Raw genomic sequence first — 21,580 nt, 5'->3', positions numbered from 1 at the left:
CTGGCTGTGGTTGAAGGAAAACTGTAATTAATGTTTTTAACTAAGGAATCTAGTTCTAGTTAAGTTAATAGTGCTATTCTTATATGCAAGATATGAAATCAACTCCTCTGTTGAACCTCTGAGTTGGTTTGAAAGATGCTGATAGCTGCTGTGTCAGGCAGGAGGTCCTGGATTGCAGCATTAGAGATAATAAACCCATAGCTCCAGGTTCTCCAAGAGTTCTTCAGTGGATGTTTAACCTTTGTGGCATCTTCAACAAGCTCCAAACAGCCAAGGCTGGGATTTTTGGGATGTATCTCTGGTTTTCCATGAGGAGCAGGGGTGTTTTTAGGGAACTGGGTATTCCAGGTGTCCCATGGTACTTGGTTGTGTTGACAGCTCCTTGGGCTGCCCCAGTCCTGCAGGTCAGAAGGGATTGTGGGGCTGGCTGGCTTTGAACTGCCTCATCTGACATTAGAATGACAGAATATTGCCATGTTTGGAAGTTGGGTTTGCAAAGTGAAAGTTTTCAAGTTTGTCATCTGTGAAGAGATACAAAAATGCTTTCACTTCAAAATCACAGAATCAGAGACTGCTTTGGGTTGGAAGAGACTTTAAGGCTCGTCCAGGGTCACCTCTGCCATGGGGAGGGACACCTTCCTCTGTCCCAGGTTGCTCCAAGCCCTGTCCAGCCTGGCTTTGGACACATCCAGGGATCCAGGGGCAGCCCCAGCTGCTCTGGGCACCCTGTGCCAGGGCCTGCCCACCCTCACAGGGAGGGATGTCTTCCATATATCAAATCTAAACCTATCCTCCTTCAGTTTAAGTCTGTTCCCCTTGTCCCCAGTCCCTCTCCAGCTTTCCTGGAGCCCCCTTAGGCCCTGGCAGGGGCTCTGAGCTCTGCCTGGAGCCTTCTCCTCTGCAGGTGAGCACCCCCAGCTCTGCCAGGCTGGCTCCAGCCCTGTGGTAACTCCGTGACCTCCTCTGGACTCCAACAGCTCCACATCTTGCTTCTGTCAGTAAATCAGTGTTACCAACACCTCAGAGCTTTGCCTTGCTGACCACTCACACTGATTGCAATTAGCAGAGCTGCACTAATTACCTCTGTTTGCCCCTGTTGCAGGCTGTGTGCTGTGTTTGGGGGGATCTACTGCCTCCGTCACGCCGTGCGCTGCCTGGTGCTGGACAGAGCCTCGGGACGGTAAGGGGCACCAGGAACTTCTGTTTATACACAAAACACAGGTGAAAAATGTCTCAAGTCAATTGAAAAAAAAATGATTCTTCCAAGAGCCTCCTTGGTATTAATAACACATCAACCTTGATTAAAAGTAATTTGTGTATAGGTCCTCCAGAACAAGGAAAGTGGGTCTAGAATATAGAAACTAAATTAATTTCCCTGTGATATTACTAGAGCTCCTGATCACCCAAGCTTGGAAGACAAATCATTTCAGCTGCCGGGGGGCTGGTGATGAGTGATGTTAGTTTTCCTTGTGGCCTTACCTACTCTAATTGATTTTCATCAGATGACAACAAAGCCCTCTGTTATTGCATTTTTAAAAATGGAGCTCACCTAAAGACTCATCAGATTAATCTTTGCTGATAATGCATGTCACTCCAAGAGAAAAGACTTTAATGAGTTTTTAGGTAGATTGTTGTCATAAACTATGCTGCCCTCTTATTCCAGAATAAATTCTTTTACAACAATATCAGGCCTGTAGGCAGGTTTAAAGTTGAGCTAAGAAAAATCAACGCAGAGTTTTTTCCATAGTTGCATTTTTCACACCTCTGTAAATTGTCATATTTCTGTTACACACATTTTATCAGATATTAGTCTAACTGCAGACTTTGGCTGTCTTAAAGACTCTGTTTGCAGCTTAGTTTCTGTAACTGAAAAGTTCAAGATGTTTTGTAGAAAATTTAGAGAATTAATTTAGAAATGCTGCAGTACCAATATATTAGGAGAATGAGTAGTTAAATGAGGGGGTGGGAGTTTACTTCCCAGTTGCTCTGCAATTCCTGGAGCACAGTCCTTGTAGCTGCATTTGCCACAATGGTCAGGTAGTAGCTGTTTTCCCTGAAATTGGATAAACTCCAGATTTTACCTTTCTGCCAGTTCCTGAAGACTCTGGAGTTCGCTGCACAGTCATAGACTTTGAGATGTAAATGTGTTTTATCTGGTGTGTTGCTCCAAATGCACAATTCATATGCAAATTAAACGGTGCCCCTTTCAGGAACTGTAATTTATTTTAACACTTATAAAACTTTCTACAGCAACAGTTCACATATATTCCCATAATGTTTAAATACTTAAATTGCTTTTGCAGGGGGACAAAGCTTTTAGTTGGTGGCAACTTCCAAGCCCCACACTGTGCAGGCCTTAACTGGTCAGTGGTACCGCTTGCCCCAGTTTCCAGCTTCTTCTGCCCATCCTGAAAACCTTGAAATCAATGTTTTCTTTATAAGGTTATGTGTGTTCCAGAAGAACTGGAGTGCTGCTTTTCCATTAACCTGCCTTTATGTTTTGAATACAGTTTAAAAAAAAACCAGCACAGATGTCTTTTTTTTTGGCTGGTTTTGGGGTTCACTTGTGCCATTTTAGAATGATAGATTTTTGAGGAGCAGAATTATTAAAATACTTCTAAAGACTTTACCAGACTTTCATTATTCCAAAAACATTGAGCTTTTAATAATGCCATTATCTGATAGTGAATATGAAGAAGCACAACACATCCAAGATATCCATTTCCTTTATCTTCTGTTTCGTTCTTGCTGTTATCTCCTTCCTCACTGTGTATTCTCCCCCTGCACCAGCTTGTATTTCCTCTTGACTTTGGGCTTCAGTGTTTTGCCTAATAAAAATCAGCTATCAAGTTGTTAATGAGGCTATTTATGAGTTACTGAGCTTTTGAGTCAACAGACCATTAATAGTAATTGGTAAGAGGCAAATTCATATCTGGTTGTCAGTGCAGCTGGCTGTGTGCTTGCAGAGGCAGCTTCCCCAGGTTACAGATGGCTCACTCAGCACTGCAGAAATGCACTGTGCAGTGGTCATTACCACTTTATAGCTCCTTTCACAGCTCTCCAGGCTGCATCCATGCCTTAAGGCAGGGATTTTTTCTCTATTTTTAATATTCCTAGATTAGTACACATAAGGAAAATGCATACTTCGAGCTACAGCCTTGATTTTCTTCTAAAATTTTTTTGTTGGAGTTTAATTAAAAGTCTCAGAATATCACCAAAGTTTATTCCAGCATTTTTCTAGATGTGGCTAACATTGCTTTTTCACATTTTCCTACCCGTGCCTGTATATACAGAGAACAGTAGATTTCATACCAGCCTCTACAATTATTTTTAACCTTTTTCTGTAGGTCTTTTTATAATTTTTGAAAATAAGATTCAGGCAAGATGGGTTGAAAGAACAGAAATTTTAGACATCCCTATTTTAAGGTTTTAGTAATGCACTTGAAAATATCTGTTTTTTATGTATGGTACCAGATCTGCTGGTTTAATAAGTTTGTAGAACCTCCTGAGTTCTTGGTAGAACTGTGATGCTCTGTTAGAAAATAAAAACCACATTGTATTTCTGAGGCTGAGGAAAGAAACACATTTAATGTATGATAATGTTGTTTTTCTCTGTGTTTATTGTGTGTCACTTTTTTGGGTACATGTAAAATTTCATCCTAATGGTGGGCATTTTATATTGATTACACTTCACATATGTTTCCAATTGCATAATTCTGTCTCAAAATGGAAGAGATGTGACAAATGGCCATTTATACATCTGTGATAAAAAGACAGAGCAAACAGCCAGTAATTTACATATCTGCTGAAATACTGCAGCCTGGCTTTGTCAGTGCTGCTGAGTCCATTTCAAGGATGTCGCCCTTAGTCCATTAGTTTGGATAATGAGCCCTATAAAGTACATTTATAACTCGTGGCACTGCAAGGAGATGGATTCTAATTTTCATCCTTTTATCCAGACACATTGAAAGAAGGTCAATGGAGGGTTGGCTGTGATTCATTGTCGCAACACAGATCAGATGACAGAGACCTGATAATGTCAGTGCAGGAGTGTTTGCTGCATGTGGAAGCACTACTTGAAAGAAATTTTCTCAGCATCACCCTTTGAAGTAAAGTGGGACTGAAATTAAAAGCTCTCTTTCTCTCTCAGTTTAAAATCTTATCACACATATGACCTGCTGCTATTCCTGAACAAAGGAGAGGAAACAACACTTAGCAGGAAAATAAAATGTGTCGTTGCTTTCGCTGGCTTTGAGTGATGCAACATGACATTTAATCAACCTTTCCCCTTCCATAATGTTTGGGGGGTGATGGGGAAATTGTTTCATAAACAATAAGAAAGGTTATAATTAGAAATGAGCTGCAGCATCTCGACTTCCTTGTTTATTTGCAGTATTCAAATGAGAGCTCCAGGATGAAATCACTGGGATTAACAGTTAGGAAAAACTTGTTAAAGTTGCAAGTGAAACACACTTGGGATAGGATTTGAAACTGAAGAATGTTGGATGGCAAACAGTGCTTGCACTGTTGTCAGGTACCTGTTGAATTTGAAAACAGGAATATATGTAGGGACCAGATGCCTGGGAGGTCAGCATTAGAAGTCAGTGTTACAAAAACATGTTTAATAGTCATAAACCTCTTACATTTACAGATGAGGACTGTGTGTCACCTTTTTTCAATTCTCATATCAGATTGTAGGATCAACTGGTTAACCAGAGCTGGTGGAGCTGATTCTTGTTACTTATTTAGATTTGGGTTTGTAGATCATTATAATCACAGAAGCTGAGAAACAGCTTTAAGTTACAGAAATGTTGTTCATTCCTAAGGCATAACTTGCAGGTCAGATATTCCACAGAAAAAGCTGCACTATGATAAAAAGGTAAATCTGCACATGATCTCTGGCCCAGGCATTGTGCCTTTGGATGTTTCCCTGTGCATTCACACCTGTGTAAGTGTGTGTGAGAAAATTCACTGCTTTAAGTCCTGTGTGTTAAATTGTTGAAACACTGGTAAAGTTATTCAGAAAAGTTTTAATTTAAAAAGGTCATTTGCATACCCAAAAAAAAAGTCCAGTAAAGCTAATTTGCTTTTATTTATTTATGAAGTAAATGTTCTGATAGTGTAGAAGAGAGATCATGGATATAGAATCAGCAGCAGAGATGGCTTTACTGAGTATCTGTGTGCAGCCTCCTTTTTCTTTGTCTCATATATATGTCATACATAAGTGAAGTTTGTAATTTCACAGAGAATTTTCCCCCTTAAAATCTGAAATTTGTATTCTCATTTAAGCTCACTGAATGGGTTCATTTCTGTGGTTTGCATTTCTGTCCCACTTCTATTTCTGTCCTTGTTCTATGGAGAACATTTGTGTTCTTACAACACCAGGACTCAGTTAATCCCCTGATGTGTCACTTAGAGATAAAGGGTGTATTTAGTCATAGACAGAGCAGCTCACTCTTGGAACAGTCTGATGCACTCATTTGTCAGGGAGCTTTCTCAAATCTCCTACGTTAATTTGCTATTTAATTGGTCAAATATTATTGTCAAAACAAACTTGGTTTTGGTGAAGGTGAAAAAGAAACCCCACTGCAATAGGGTAGTACCTCCAGAATAATTCACAGTTTTAATTTTTACATGTCAGGAGGTAAGAAATGTAGAGCTAAATGCCAGTGCTGTAAACTTATATTTTCTGTAAAAAGTGATCTATTTATTAAAGTTGGGATGTCATCATCTGTATTGGCATTGCATGTGTAAACTGCATAGAGACCAGGTAGAATGTGTCAGTCTAGGATCTGGTGATCAGTTGAATTGGTTTAGGGGTTCAAGAAATACAATAAATTTAACAAAAGATACAAATATTGTGTTATATAACTCAATTTTAACAACTTATGCATGCTTTTGTGACCTCACATCAAAATTTCTTACTGTGGTTTGTTTTTTTTAACCAGGTGCAAAGCTATTGTGGATCACTTTGGACAAAGAATTAGTGCCAACTATTTTATTGTGGAAGACAGTTACCTCTCAGAGAGCACATGCACAAATGTGTGTTACAGGTATGTGGTAAAACAAAAAAAAAACAATTTCTTTAAGTAATGGTGTGTAAAGTACCCTGTAAGTTAAACTGAGGAGCCTCTTGTCCACTCCTTTATTTTTGCAGTTCAGTATTGAGCAAAGTATTTCTCTCTAAACTGGAGGATATACTGTGTACTTTCTACAGTCAGGTTTTCTTCAGTTGTCATTGAAATCAGATTCCCCCTCTCCATATAAGAAATCCAAGAGCTCTAAATGTATTAGGAATTTCATATTTGCTAAAATGTGTTTGGAAGCTGAAGGTGCCAGTTGCTGTCCCTGCTTTAAATTTGTTCAGCTTTAGACAAGTCCTAAACTTCCTTGATTTCTGTGATTTGCTTGCTGCTGCAGAAGCCCTGGGCATGTCCTGTCTGTGTCAGAAAGGGCAGGGGAGGGACCAGCAGAGCTGGTCAGGGCAGAGCAGGATAACCCTGGGCACTGCAGGAGCACAAAGTGCAGGTGAGGAGTGAGCTCCCCCCTGCTGCATTTCCCCTTCATCCCAAGGCTCCTGGGCTCTCTGGAACAGCACAAGGCCTTAATGTGCTGCTGGTCAAACAGGCAAAAGAACTTGTTAAAAAGCAGAAGGTGGCTGTTTGATACAATTGCACTGATTCATTTATTCATCCCCTGTTTTGGTCATTGAAAATACTACATTGGTGTTCCAGGTGTGTTTCTGCTTCAGCAACAGGCAAAATGTCTCACCAAGAATCATTGTAATAAAGGTTTTATAGTGAAATGGCCTTGGTATTACCAAAGCTATGGTTCTAAATTGCTATTTTTACATCTTTGTTTTCATTTTGCATAATTAAATTAATTATATCATTATTTTTACACCATTCTTTTATTGAATTGTAGGCAGATCTCCAGGGCAGTGCTCATTACAGATCAGTCTGTATTGAACACAGACTCAGAGCAGCAGGTACACACCAATTCTGTATCACTCGTCTCATGTGTTAACATTTAGTTGTTGGTAGGAATTAAGTTATTAATTCAGTTTTGTTTGTGCTTGATTCAAGATCTTTAGTCAGCTCTCTGTACTGGTAATTGTTTAATTTGTTTAAGTGTCTATAAAACTATTACAAATTTTAGTTCAGTGTAGTTCAATGACTGGGATTTTTCCTATAATTAATAGAGTTTCTAAGCTGCTGTCTTTAATTTTAATTTTGCTTGCTTTTTAATAAACTGTTACCCTTACTGTTCTGTTAATTATTTATCTTGTCTAAACTTTGTTCAAAGTTCCTTTGGTTTTTAAGCATTCCTTTTTGCTGTTTGAAGTTCTCATTGTTCACTTTAAAATGCATCTTTAGATCTGCTTTGTCAGTCTTTGCAGTCCTTCATTTTAGAGCATCTTTATCAGAGTTGTGTTTGTTCTGTCTTAGTAAACTAGCAAGCCAAGCTGTGATTGCAGTTCCTTTGGACCTGCAGTGAGGCTGGTGGTGGTGCCACACCCTGCAGGCTCTGTGCTGTCCCTCAAGCTCTGTTTCTGTGCCCAGGTGTCTGTTCTGACAGTGCCTCCCCTGGAGCCGGGCACGGCGGCCGTTCGTGTCATCGAGCTCTGCTCCTCCACCATGACATGCATGAAGGACACCTGTAAGTAAAGGAGCTTTTCCCCTCTGGCTCTAGCAGCTCTGGAGCTCAGCTGAGAATCCCTGGGTGCTGTTCCTCTGCTGCACAAAACACAGGGAGCCGTGGCTTCCTGCTATCATGGAGCCTCAGGGACTCATTTTCACTTACACGAGAATAAATTCTCCTTCAGGAGATAAAAATAATAATCCATTAATTGTCACTGACATATTTTCTGAAAAATCCCTTTGCCAGGATCTTTTCTTCTGAGAAGCTGAGAAGCTTCAGCTTCTCCATGTTTTGCTACTTTGGAATGTGATTTGGAGAATTGTTTACCCAGCATGTGAATTGTTTTTAATGCAGGCAGCTGTGTCGAGGCTGTGAGCAGTCACAGGTTTTTATTCATTCTTTGCTAGCCTTCTGTTGTCTCCTTTCTCTTTCTTTAGTGTAGTTTTAGTATATCATTTTTTTTAATATAATATATATCATAAAATAATAAATCACAGCCTTCTGAAACGTGGAGTCAAGATTCTCATCCTTTCCCTTGTCCTGGGGACCCACAAACACCACCACAACTAATCTGCCTGGTTATCTGTCATTTGTTTTTTTTTTTAATGAGCTCCCTTAGCTGAACTTGAATGGAAATACCTGAAATACAATGTATTTGGGAGCTTTTTATCTTCTGAAAGGATTCTCTTGTTGGTATTTTATGTGAACTTGAAATAATTGAGCAATAAAATGTTTGTTTGGGGTCTTTATTAGAATAGAATTAGAGGTTACCTCACCTAATTCTTTTTAACAAGAAAGAAGTAATTGTAATAATAACCAATTTATTTTGCTGTTAAATAGGGTTGAACTAAGTTCTTTGCATATGAAAGAAGGGTAAAGTAAATGATCAAGTCACTCAAAGTTATATCTCTTACTAGATAATAGTAAAATTGTAATTAATTAATAACTTAGTGCTATAAAGCATATTGTTAATATTTATCATTTAAATAGCTGATTTCTTTTTATTAAGAGTTCACAAGATATATACAGCAGGGAGTGAAACTAATGAAAGATTGATGTTCCATGGATCTAAAGTATTACTTTCAGGAGGATTTTTATGGTGCTGAAATATTAAGGTTTCTGTTATTTACTTTTCTCCATCCATTCCTTTCATTTCAGAAGAGAAGGTACTGCCTTCCTTAATGAAATTTGTCTTCATATATTGAAATAATAAAGTTCTATATTAGGCATAGCTGAGTTCCTGTTAAGGGACATATTTCATAATTTTTAAAAAAACTTTTACATCATTATCTGTAAATGGGTTTTAACCTGACTGATTTCTCCTTGGAACAATTATTTAAGATAAGTATACAAATACATCCACTCTTTGATCACACTGCACAAATGACAGGCACATCATCTGTATTGCCACTTGAGTGGAACCAAACTCCTTCACTTGCCCTAAAAATGGAGACTGTAATGATGAAATCAGGAACTGAACTCATCGTTCTTCTTGCTGGGAGAATTACTTGAAGACAAATGTTGGCAACCACTGTAACTAATGCAGTTATACCTGAGTAAATCAAATATAATCAAAATATATACTGATGACTGTGACTCATAACCATAACCTTAAAGATAATAAAAAAGATTTTATAGAAAGTAAATGATGTGAACTTTAGTGATTTATAGCTGGGTTTTTTGAGGAAAGAATAGATTTTATTACAGTGTTTGGGATTGGAAGCATCTCGTTAAGGTTAGGGGGAGACTTTGATAATCACCACCCTTTTCCTTATTTTAGGACATATTCCTTCAGACAGAAGGTTTGGTCTGGGTTGAATAAAAAAATTAATGTTTGAATAGAATCTGTATGTGTGCAGCCTGAAAGCTGAGGAGCATGAAGGGTTAAATTTCTGTCCCTGACGGAACCAGGGTCAAGATCAGAGTGATGTACTGGAAAATAATGACAACAAATACAGCCAGGCTTCAGAGGGAAGAGACAAAAATGTCATCTAGGTTTAAAATAATCCCAGAGCTGGGCTCTGCTTTTAAATGGATCAAAAATTTACAGCACTGAAGAAAAATCAGTTTAAACTTTGTACAGTGTTAAATTCCTTCAGGATTCTCTGATGGACACTTCTCTGGTGAGGAGTTTGCAGGAGCAAATGACTCCAGTAAGGTGGTTTTATGAAAAGCTTTAAGGTGAAGCTTTTAAATGAATGAATGGCTGGAAAACCAGGTGGGGTGAAGCAGCTGGTTGTGTATCTGAGCAGAGAAACAGAACAAATAAAGGAATAGTTCAGCAATAGTTCCTCTCATCTAAGGAGTGGATGAATAAAATGTTGTACAAAGGATTGCACAGTCATAGTGTTCGTCATGGGAGTGACTTAGAGAATTCTCAGGTGTTCCCAAAGAAATTCTCTGTGTGCTGCATTTACAGTGTATGTCCTGGTACAGCACTTCGCTGGCTTAAAGGAAGTGATTTTATGAAGAATTGTGATTTCTAAAAGCCTGCTGTGCCTTATACAAATTGTAAATGTTGTTTATATGGCTGTGTTGCTGATTGGAATTAGTTTGTGTTCTCTTTTCCCAGATTTAGTCCATCTAACCTGTCCATCAGCTAAAACTGCAAGGGAAGATTTAGAGCCTGTTGTACAGAAGTTATTCAATCTAAATACAGAAAAAGGTAAAACTAAAAAAAAAAAAAATTAGGTATTATGATACTAGCTTGCATAAATATAATTTACTGAAATAGCTGTTACTGACTGCTTCAGCTGTGGTTTAATTTCAGTATCCAAGGACATGACCATAAGTGTCTGGGACCTTTTTATTTTTCACACTTTCTTTTTTCCATGGAACATATTTACTGTTCAGCACATCCTTGAAAGGTGCAGTAGTGAAATTAAACACTTGTGAAATTGTAGAAGCTTCTTGGGTTGTTCTTGCCTCTTATTCTCAGGCTGTTGCTCAGCCTCTTGTCTTCAAGTGTTTGTGGTAGATGCTCACAGAGTAGGTGATGTGCATGTGGGAGATGCTGCTGAGTTCTAACCCTGGCAGAAGCAGTTTAAATACAGTGTGCCCATGCTGCAGGGCAATAAATCACACTTGTGGGAGAAAACAGTGCTCAGCTCCCACTGACAGGGGGTTTGTTGGCATCACTGCAAGTTACTAGGATATGGGAGTTCTTTATAATACTATTATTGGTTTGCTTGTAATATTTAGAAAACAACTTAGATTTGTAAATAGAAAACTTTATTAGACTGGAGAGTTGCAAACATTTCTCATTTGTAGATGTGTTAACTTCAAGCCTGCTAATTTTCACCTTTTAATATTTCACTTCTCTCTTCAATTTTCAAGACAGTGCCATGTGTTTCAAAGACCTGGTGAAGAGAAGATCAGCTTAGTGTCTTCTAATCATTTGGGGAGGGGTAGCATTAATCTTCATGTTTGAAGTGATCCAGTTTCGAAATGATAGATTGTTTAGAAGCTGACTGAAATTCTTCTGTAGGAACTCTGTGATCATAGGGGTCCTCAGGTGCACTGAGGCACTGAGAAGCCAGTTTTCCCTGCCACATAGGCCTTTTTATCATCAGGATGAGGTAGTGGTCGTATTTTAATTAAAATGTCAGAACAAATACTGTTGGAGTTATTGAAAATGAATCACCAGATAAAGTGAGCACTGGGCCATGGCAGGTCAAAGAGGCAAAGTCACCTGGAGAAGAGGACTCCATTCATTTTCCTGCCTAAATGAGGAAGAAGTAACTTTTATGAGCAATGTGAACTTTTAAATATATTAAAGAGCATCTTGCCCTGTATTAAGGCTCAGACTTTCACAGGCTGATGAATTTAATTTATATTTCAAACTATTCAGTCTGGGTAGCACCTATTTTGTTTTTAACTATTTGACAGTTATAAAAAGATACTAAAGGAATAGCATAGATTTATCTCTTTTTTTGTAATTCAGCTGCTTTAAAAAAGTGTTTTGAATGCCATAGTTATCAAGTTTTTTCCTTGGAAAGAAGTAATTCTCACAAGGTCTTTTACAAGCTTCATTTACTTTAGAGGAGGTAAAATACAAGAAAGGGCACAGCAAATATTCCAAACAAATAGTATCTATTAAGCTCAGATTCTGTGTTGTGTGTTCCTCCATTGCATTGTGCAGTTCAAAAGTGACCTTCATCTTTCCAGAGGTTTTTCTGCCTGTGTGCAGAGGGATCACAGGAATGTGCAAAGTACAGCAGGGAGGGACAGGGTATCAGCAAGGAAGTTGAGTTTGTGATAATTCTGTATTCTTGATGAGTATTGCAGCACAGTACGACCCTCAGGAAGTGTAGAAAAATACAAATTAAACATTTATTTTCATTTAGCAGCACTGCCACAATTAGAGATTCTGTGTACAAAGATGAAGTGTGAACACATCAGAAATATCTGTGCACAAGAAGTGCAGTGCCTGTGAGCTGGCAGAGCCCAGGGAGGACTTGCTGTCTGTCATGTGCTCTGGCAGTTTATCCCCAGTGAAGGAGATAATGTGAGAGGTGTTAAATTTAAACCAGACTTCTTGGTAGGGTGCTGGCAGTGATAACTGCTGCTGCTGTGGTGGAGGGTGTGCAGAGAGTAGAGTTTGCATGGAGTTTCCAAGTAGAGTGCTTGGAAAGGGGAAGAATGATGGAGAATCTCAGAAAGTTAATTAGTTGGCTTTTTGAAGAACAAAAATACTTTATTACAGTAACTCCATGGTAAAAGTTTGATTTCCAGTGTGCTAAATTATGTATTTACCTCATCACACAACAACACTGATTACTGCAAACACTCCTTTTTCTTTTCAGAGACTGAAAATGAAGAACTGGAGAAACCCAGAGTCCTCTGGGCAGTCTACTTCAACATGAGAGATTCTTCAGGAGTTGAGAAGAGTTCCTATTCTGGCTTGCCCACCAATGTTTATGTCTGCTCTGGGCCAGACTCTGCTTTAGGAAATGACTGTGCTGTCAAACAGGTTGGGCAGAGCAGATTTTGGTTGCAGAACTTTAATTCTAAAGAAATAAGTCCAATACAGTCTGGGTTCCTCTGCTATACAAAAATATACATGGTAACTTTGCAAAATTATAAAACTAGGTAGATGGAGACATCAGGAAATAGTCACAGTTCTTCGCCTGGAAGGTTTAGGAGGGGGTACAGTACAAACCAAAGCCAGAAAATCCTGTCTACAGTTCAAGTGGGAAGAAGGATCACCAAAGAAGTTTAATACTTGCAGGACATAGTCCCAAACCAGAAACTTACTGGGGAAAAACCCAGCACAATTCCTAATGTGGTAGATCAGGCCTCCTCCCTCAGTTTTCCTTCTCTTTGCCTTGGTATCACTGCATTAAAGAATTTTCCTTTCAGACATCCCTTGGATAAGGAAGGAACAAATTCCTGGGCAGATCTGCCCCAGCAGCCCCTGTGGTGTCAGGGCTGTGTTTTTAATAGCCATGTTCAGACAATGTGCATGCCATCTTCTAGCCAGTTGCAGGATTTTTTATGACTAAGTCATAAACCTCTTGAAAATAAGGTTTTGAAGTGGAAAGGCTGACATAGCCTGAACTGCAGGGTCAGAACAGTGTCATTAAGGGCTAATGGTATCCTTCATTTTGCTTTACAAGGCAATAATTTGCCTCTCAGAGGGATAAAGACCTGTAAAGACAAAAAAATAATGCAAGACAATTATTATGGCAGCAGTTTTAAATTGTAAATTAGTTCCTTTCTAAATTTGATTTTTTCAAACCAAAACAGGGCATGTTAAAAACTGATTAAATACACTTAAAACTTATTTCTTATTTTCACATTTCTAACATTCAGGTTTGTCTTCCCTTAAGAGATTTTCTTCTTATCAATGAACAATGATGGAATAGATCAGGCCCTATTTAAGTATTTTTGGTGCCATATTTCTGCCTTTATGTTCAATCTTGGTCATCAGTGAGGGAGATGCTAAGCAGACCTCTAAGGAGGAACCATCAAGAGCCTAAATCACTGCCTTTTAAACAAAAATAAGGAGAGGCTGTGTTTTTTTGACTTAAATTTTGAAACAAACGGTCACAAACAAAGTTAAAGTGGAAAATATTTCATTGTAAACACGTTTATAATTGGAAGTGGTGTGTGAGAGCAGAGTGAAGAGTAGGCTGGAGATGAAGCAGGAGTCACACCATGCAGGGACCCTGTAGACAAGAGGAAGAGGGAAATAGCTCTGAGTTGGTGTCTTCCACTCCCAAATTACTCTCACCCTCCCAGGAATGGGGTGGGAATCTCCAAACAGGAGATATTTGCAAACTCATGGATTAGAACAGCTTAAAAAACCCCAGTGTGTGTATTAGTCTTACAGATAGCTTGGAAAATTATATCTGATTTCTCTAATCATTTTGGGATTAGTGCTTTAGTGATGCTTGCTGTGATTTGTTTTCTTCATTACCATCAGTATTACTGAATTCTGTTTGTCATGCTGTGTGATTGCACTGCTGATCCATTATTGGCAAGGCAGGACCACAACTCTTACTGACAACTCTCCATCTACACCTCATTTACAAATTACTGCCCTCTTGTTTTATTGCAATTCTGTGTTCAGTTCCTGGAGTGATACTGAATTAATGCTGATGGTTGCATTTACTTGCCCTGAGGACAGGCTAAATGAAATGAAGATGCCATTTTTGATCTTTTCAAACTCCCTGTGTGTGGATCTAGTAAAGCATCTGGCTTCCAGTTTTCTATTTTCACTGCTGCAACCTGACATGAATTATTAGGAGCTAAAGTAATATATTCCCTGACAAATTTCAGACTTCTGAGGCATCTTCGTGGTCAGGAGAGGATGTACTAAAACTGCCAGGCCAATATTTGTCCTTTCACCTGTTTATTTTCTATATCTGGAAGCATTTCAGAGTTAATCAGGTGTTGGTACTTTGGTCGTGGTCCCTGTAAAAGTTGCTGTGAAAGTCCCCACAGTTTATCCCCAGGTTGGGTCACTGAGCAGACAGTGCCAAGGGAATGTTCCCCTGCCTTCTCAGAATCCCAGCCCACACCCATGATCTGCTCAGGTGTCTGGGTTTGCCTTGGCAGCTTAAGGGCTGGGAAAAGGAAGCCTTGATGGAAATCTGGAGGGCATGTGGGTTCAGTAAATAAATCCCATCTTCTCAGGCTTTTTTATTTTGAATTTATTTACAAGATAACCTTATAGATGGGTTATTTGTACAAGTATATGTAAAAGTTTTTAACACTAATTAATAGAGCTTCTTGCATTCTTGTGGGGTTTTAAAGGATTTTTGGCCTCCTTTGTTTGTATAAAATGTCTGGTTCTCTGGAATCCTAAGGTTGTATTCCTTTGGTTCTTTTTTCTCCCAGATTTTGTAGTTGTATTGTCCATCTTGTAATAACAACCACACTGGTGTTCCAAGAATATGTTTCTTTGTAATATTTTCCATTGCAGTGGTCAAAAAACTTGTCGTGCTTATTTAATTTCTAAACCTTGATGGCATGAAGAGCAAGTGCCATTGTAAATTAACTCATTGAACTAGATCTGTCTTTTTTATCTAAAATACAGTTCTTTTCACACATACAGGTCTGTGCATGTAATACCTTGGAATTATAGATAGGAGTTTTAAATAAACCACAAATGTTTTGGGATGTATTTTCAGTGGTAGTATTTCATTGGGTAAGAGTAGTTCTCAGCTGGGCAATGTTTAAGCTGTTCAGAAAAGGGGAAATAGAAATTTTTTTTGCAGCTTTTTAATCTAAGAAGAGAACCCCTCTAGCCATGGTATGGATTGTACATGTGTACAGTTCCCTGGGTTTCCTTGTGAAATGGATCCCTCTCTCTGGAAAGAGCCAAGATCTTTCCCAAGGCTTTGCCTTAGACTGCAGCTAGGGATGGTTTTATAGTGCAAAAGATCAGCTTGCTTCCAGAAAAATCCTCTTTCTTGTTCTCAGTGCAACACAGAATGACCAGCATTTTTTACAAAGCCCCATGCTGCGACTTCCTAGTAGAACAATGTAAAAAGATAAATTGCTTTTTCTCTTTCGAGGTCTGCAAGAAGGAGTGGATTTCCCATGTGTTTACAATGCTGTCAAAGTACTAAATCACTATTGATTTGAAAGAACGCAGGTTAATCTTAAATATCTGTAAAATATTGCCTCAGGCTGTTACATTTCAAGGTAAAGTTTATGTTATTCTTCTTTTTCCTGAATAGGCTGAGACTATTTTCCGAGAAATGTTTCCAGCAGAGGAGTTTTGCCCCCCACCACCGAATCCAGAGGATATTATTTATGATGAAGATGAGATTGAGCCAGAAGAGTCTGGATTGAATAATTCACCAGAGACAAAGCCTGAAACCTCAGCTGAGGAGAACAGTAGTGAAGGTGGTGCTGCTGTTACAAAGGAAGAATGAGTGAGTGAGTGAATGAATGAATGAATGAATGAATGAATGAATGAATGAACAGTGTTGTCTTAGGGGAAGAGGAGGTTGACCCAAACTAGGACATAAGGGAGGAGGGGTAAGAAAAAGAGGTCTTAAACCCCCAGAGATGTGTTATTTGCCATTGCCTTACTTTCCTTAGCTTGGATCATTTTTTAAAGTCGTTTCATTGAAAGCTGAGACACTTCTAAACAGTCACAAGTCCACCAGATCCAGTGGGGTTTGTAGCTAAACAAAAAATACAGAATGATGCATCTGAATTCAAAGTGCTAAAATAGGATTCATGATTTATTGAGATGATTTGGTTTTGTTTTACATCTTGGAAAAATCTTCCATCTTTTAAAGAGGAAGTCAAAACTAAGCAAAAGAAACAAGTGCAAGTTTGTTTACCAGTTAGAAAATGATTTCTACTAAAAATCCTTGGATCTCTGCTAATTTAACAGCTGAAGGTGAGGCTCACCATCTGTCCTTCACAGTGGCCTTATGATTGGAATTTAAAGGCAATAATATTGACAGTTCTGCAGTGGCTTTATTGTATGGTTTTGAAACTGATGCCATAATCAATCCAGAAGATGTTCCTCACATGGAACTATTTTACATTCAGATTTTTTAGTAAGACCTAACAGATGACACATTTTCTCTAGTGACTTCATTTACTGGAGTCAGGAAAATGGCAGAATTTAAACTTAATGCCAGATTTCCCAGCAAAATTCACTCATAAATGGAGCATTCCTGTTATTAGTCTCCCTGGATTTGTTGCACTGTTTGGGCCTTTAGTAAGCCAATAGTTACTTTTTGAAGTTTAGGGTCTGAGAAGTTTAAATGACCATCAGCTGAGGGGGTTTGTGGTGGAGAGAAGCTTCAACTGATAATTCCAAAGGTTTGTATTGATCACAGTTAATAGATAAAAATTAGTGTGGTAGCTGTAAACTATGCATTTTGTAATGATAAACCATGAAGCATTTATACAATAAAATTTATTGAACTATTTATAAACCTAGTTTGTATGAAAAAAACTACAAAATAAGAAAGCTGCTGTAAATGACCATGTTAAACTTGCACTTCTGAATCATGCTTGAAATCAGATATGAAAAGTATTTCTCATAACTTCAAGATTTACTTTAAAATGCACACCCAGTAGATCAGTAGTGTCTCTAGAGTTGATGAGTTGGGGTTTAAACTTCTTCATGAGGGTAGAGCCAGTTCCAGGAGTGCTTAAATACTGTAAGTAAATAAAAAATGCCATTGAGTCCTGAACATTGAGCTCTGCCTGGCCATGCCACAGCCAGGCTTCTGTACAGTCCCGTGGTGCCTGTGCCTGCCCGGAGCCTGGCTCCAGGCCAGAAAGGGGAATTTATTTATTTTTTTACAGCATAACTGATACTGTTCTCTTTGTCCTGCATCGTGCCCACTGTCCAGTCTGCATTTCAGGGTTAGTGTTTGCACCCTGTGTTGGTTAGGTACTGGTGTGTGTGTGTCTGTGTGAGCCTCATCCAGAGTCCTCAGAGAAACACGTGGCTGGAATGTTCCAGTGTTCAGCAGCTGTAACCTCTGGATGCTTGTGATTGAGCAGTTATTTATATATATAAATATATCTATTAATAAGCAGGCTGCCTCTTCATTTAGCTGTAATTTCTCTGTGTATTGGGAAGCATGAGTGTAGGATTTTATTGAACATCTGCAGATCTGTAAAAGAGCTAAGTGGAGGGACCGATCCAGTCTGTCTCTCAAAAACAGGGATCACAGTTGAATCTCTCATCTGTGTTTACAAGAAAATCTCTTTATGAAAATTAAAGGTTTGCTTGCAAGTGCATGGTCCTGTGTTTTCTTTCAACTTTTTTTTCAAAGAAAACCAGTTCACTTTTAGCTGGGGTTTCCTGAGGATTCTCTTGGCTGCTTCCAGCACGAGGACACCTGTAATTGCCAGTATGGGTACCTGGTTATCGAGTTTATATCAATTCATGTCTGAGAGCTCTGTGTCCATGTGAAGCCAGGTTTGGAAATGGCTCAGATTTGATTTGAGATCTGATGGAATGATGAGCACGTTGGAGGTATGACTTTACACTACATTGGTTGCTTAAAAACTGTTTTCATGTCTCTTTCATAGGGTGAATGGAAACATTAAATGTTTTTCCTATGGTACTTGAGTACCCAATAGCTCACTTGCAGGAGCAGTAGATCAGACTGTTGATGCTGGGATTTTACAGAAATCATGCTCTGAACTGCATTTTGTTCTTTCTTCAAATGATGTTAGCATGCAAAGTGAAGACTAGCCTTATTTGAAGTCGTTTTTAAGGCTTGTCATACAGGATGTATTCAAAAGATAACATGACTTTTTAAAAACTGGCAATTTATCTGTAGGATTATTAATAAATCAAGTTAAAGAAAGATAAGGTTAATTGAATTTTTAAACAAGTAGCTGTATTATCCTTCAAGCACCTTGGAGCTCATACAATATTCACACCTTTTTTTTCCTAAGGAGTGCTTTGATATGTTTGAATTCCTTTTTTAATGAGTACTTTCTTTTTAAGTTGGTTAATTGGATTAACCCTTCATATTCAAAGAGTCCATTTTTGCCATTTTCCCTCCTGTAGCATTGCCTGGGCTGTAGGACTGCAGGTGGTTACTGCTCCTTTGGAGGCATTTTCAGCCAGGAAGCTGCTTCGTCTGCTTTTTCTGCTGCTGATGATGCTTAGGGCCATTTGACAGGTAATCATTAGAACTTGGATCCTTGCAGACTATGGGGTCTTTTCTCCCATCATTGCAGGGGGATTTATGTGGGCAACTCCTATTAATGTTAATGGGACTTGCATGTGTAAATCCTCCTTGCATCAATGGGAAAATTGACCCCTGAAACAAAATATCTGCTTGTTAGACTTGCTGATTCAGAAACGTGCAGGCACTGCCAGCTCCCCTGTGGAAATGTGCTGGGGCATGTGCTGTTTCACTGGACTGCTGTGGGGGAGTTTTCAGCATTTTCTCTTTTACATTGTATTTTATATTTTCCATAGACTGAATCTTGTCAGAGTTGCCCCAGTGATTCTCTTTTTGCAGCTGGGAAATGCCATTTCCCATTCCATCCTGAGCAGGTTGCACAGCTCCTTGGATTGGAGCTCATTTTATTTTAGCCACTTCTCTCTCCCCTCTAAATCTTTTTGCTTCAGCAGTGTGAGTTGCAACAGCTTAATTTCAAGAATAATTTGGTGGTGATGTATTGATTAATGACAAGTCAGAAGTACTAATGTACTGTTTTCACACAATAAGAGACTGGGTCACTTACAATCCATAATCTCTTCTACAGAAAGGAGAAAATTCATTTCCTCAACACTCATATATGTGCTTCAATACCTAGGCAGTACAAATGAGAATGCATTTTATCTGTGGATGAGTTTATTTATTCTGCATTGTGTATGGTGTCATTCACACAGTTATTTATATAGATATTTTATTTAATCTCTGCGCTGCATTTTTGGGTTTTACTTATCTAGTGATTTTATATCAGTAGCAAGTCATCCCTGGGATGCAGAAAGTCTGGTGTGGAACTACAACTACCCTAAACTGCTCCAGAGACCTCTCTTGGCTTTTCTGCCTCAGTGAGTGCTCTCTTCAGCCACTAATTATCAATAAGCTCTGCAGATTCTGGTGGGTTGTCTTCTCTTCCTGTTCCTTTTTAATTTTTTTCTTAGGATGTTTAGTTTGCCATTAATGCAGTTGCTGATTTTCCAGCAAGGGCAGCAATTTGCTGAGATCACATCTTGACACAGTTGATCTGTGTGTGTGTCTACAATTCCTAACAATTTTTCTCCAGTAGGTGTATATATGAGTACTGTATGACAAAATTATTAATTCATTAAAGTTTATCACTTAAACCTTTGCAGAAACCAACCACTACAGAACTTCCAAAAGTTAGAATTGCCTGTGTGCCATAATTGCCAAAAATATGTGGGAGAGTTGTGGTGGCAGAGCAGTTGCCTGCATTCCTTGGCTGAGCAGTAATGCCAAGTGCCTGTGGTAAGATGGAGAAGTGGTTGTGACACTGGAAGTTCCAGGTACTGATATAAAACATTCATTTATTGCAACCCAATTTAATAGTAAGGCTACTGCAGTGATCAGATGGAAATCTTAGCTTAGGTGTGTGATTTCAAGAACTTTATTGGGATCAAAAGTTGCCATAGAAGGATTCTTTGAGCTGCAGAGGTGAGTGGTAGGAAATGGTCAGCCATGTGGAATTCATGTTGTCAACCTCATCTCCAGCAACAAAACAGCTTGTGGTGGAAATAGAGCTTATTAGCAATTCCACCATTATGTTTATTTACAGGCTGCCAGTTCCTGTTTGTGAGAGTGAATGGTTCTTCAGAATCTGGCTGGGGAGCCCAGCAGGAATGTTGTAAATCTCACTGACATCTGAGATTTAGAAAGTTGACAGCAAAGTATCAGGAAGATGCAGTTGTTGACTGCATGGGAGTTCTGATCAGAGGGGACTTTAATAGAAAATACTCTTCCTGTCACAATTCCAACAGACAATTTATTTTACACGACTTGAATACATTGGCAAAAGAGATGGAAAGTATCAACCTGAGTGTATATCAGACCCAGATGGATTTGACTAAACAATTCAGGGAATCACACAACACCCACAATTTTAGATGGGGATTTTCAGGATCTCACACTTCCTTCTGAAGTGCCATCCCATAATCCATTGTATATTTGGGATTCTGGAGAAGGCCTTAGTGCTTTTCCTACATTCTCTAGGGTTAAGACTTCAGGAAGTGGGGCAGTCCAAGCCTGTGGACCCTCCTGAAACAGCCCAGGCTTCTCTGCTGGTGTCAAACAGATGCAGCTCTGGCTTTGAGAGGTGCTCTTGTGCTGCTCCAGCTTCAGGAAGCTTCTCTCTTGAGCTCTGTCTTCTTGGGGTGAGCGTGAAACTGTTCTGGGAAATGCTCTGTGGGGAGAGGTTGTTGGCTGGATCCTGGAGCTGAGGTCAGTGATGATAAAACATCTGGGTAATGCTGCACCAGACTGCAGCTCACCAGCACCTCAAAACCAGATCACAAACCATAAAGTCACTGTGGGTAATTGTACCTGAGCTCCGTGTCTAGAGTGAGGAACAAGTTTTTAATTGCTGGAAATTTGACTCTGAGAAAGGATACAAGAGTCTTCTCTTTTGAAAAACCAAAATTTTTTAAATCTCAGATCCAAACCCTCCTGAGTTGTTTTAGACTCTGTGCATAAGAAACTCAGTCAGAGCTAATGTGGGATTCTGCATCTATTCTGCCTCAAACCCAGCATATTTCTGGAGCTCACCCAAGGGAAAGCCATTGAATCATGATGGGAGAGCAGCTGTCAGCCCAGTGCAAGCAAACAGCTCCCTGCTCTGGGAACCTCTCCCTGGCGTGAAAGCCACTGCAAGTCCTGGTGGATTCCTTTGTTGTGAATAAATTACCCAGTGAATTCAGCCTTTTTTTCTTGTGCAAAAATCTGTGTAAGCCCCAGCTAAGTACCTTCAGTGAATCAATTTCAGACCA

The 21,580-nt window shown here is 39.1% G+C and overlaps 1 protein-coding gene across 3 annotated transcripts in view; it reads left to right on the top strand.

The window, feature by feature from the left end:
• Nucleotides 1-17,863, top strand: part of CHM (CHM Rab escort protein) — a 51,362-nt gene extending 33,499 nt beyond the window's left edge. For all 3 annotated transcript variants that reach the window (XM_059858921.1, XM_059858922.1, XM_059858920.1), the window contains exons 9-15: nt 1,103-1,180; nt 5,949-6,053; nt 6,925-6,988; nt 7,563-7,659; nt 10,214-10,306; nt 12,447-12,613; nt 15,831-17,863. In XM_059858921.1, the coding sequence (XP_059714904.1) occupies nt 1,103-1,180; nt 5,949-6,053; nt 6,925-6,988; nt 7,563-7,659; nt 10,214-10,306; nt 12,447-12,613; nt 15,831-16,028 (802 nt within the window). In that variant the 3' untranslated portion in view covers nt 16,029-17,863. The remainder of the gene's footprint in view (nt 1-1,102; nt 1,181-5,948; nt 6,054-6,924; nt 6,989-7,562; nt 7,660-10,213; nt 10,307-12,446; nt 12,614-15,830) is intronic.
• Nucleotides 17,864-21,580: the final 3,717 nt, after the last annotated feature.

This window comes from Haemorhous mexicanus, chromosome 14, assembly GCF_027477595.1.
Source record: "Haemorhous mexicanus isolate bHaeMex1 chromosome 14, bHaeMex1.pri, whole genome shotgun sequence".
NCBI lineage: Eukaryota > Metazoa > Chordata > Aves > Passeriformes > Fringillidae > Haemorhous > Haemorhous mexicanus.
Note: the sequence above shows the minus strand (reverse complement) of the source record. Positions and strands in the feature narration are given on the sequence as shown.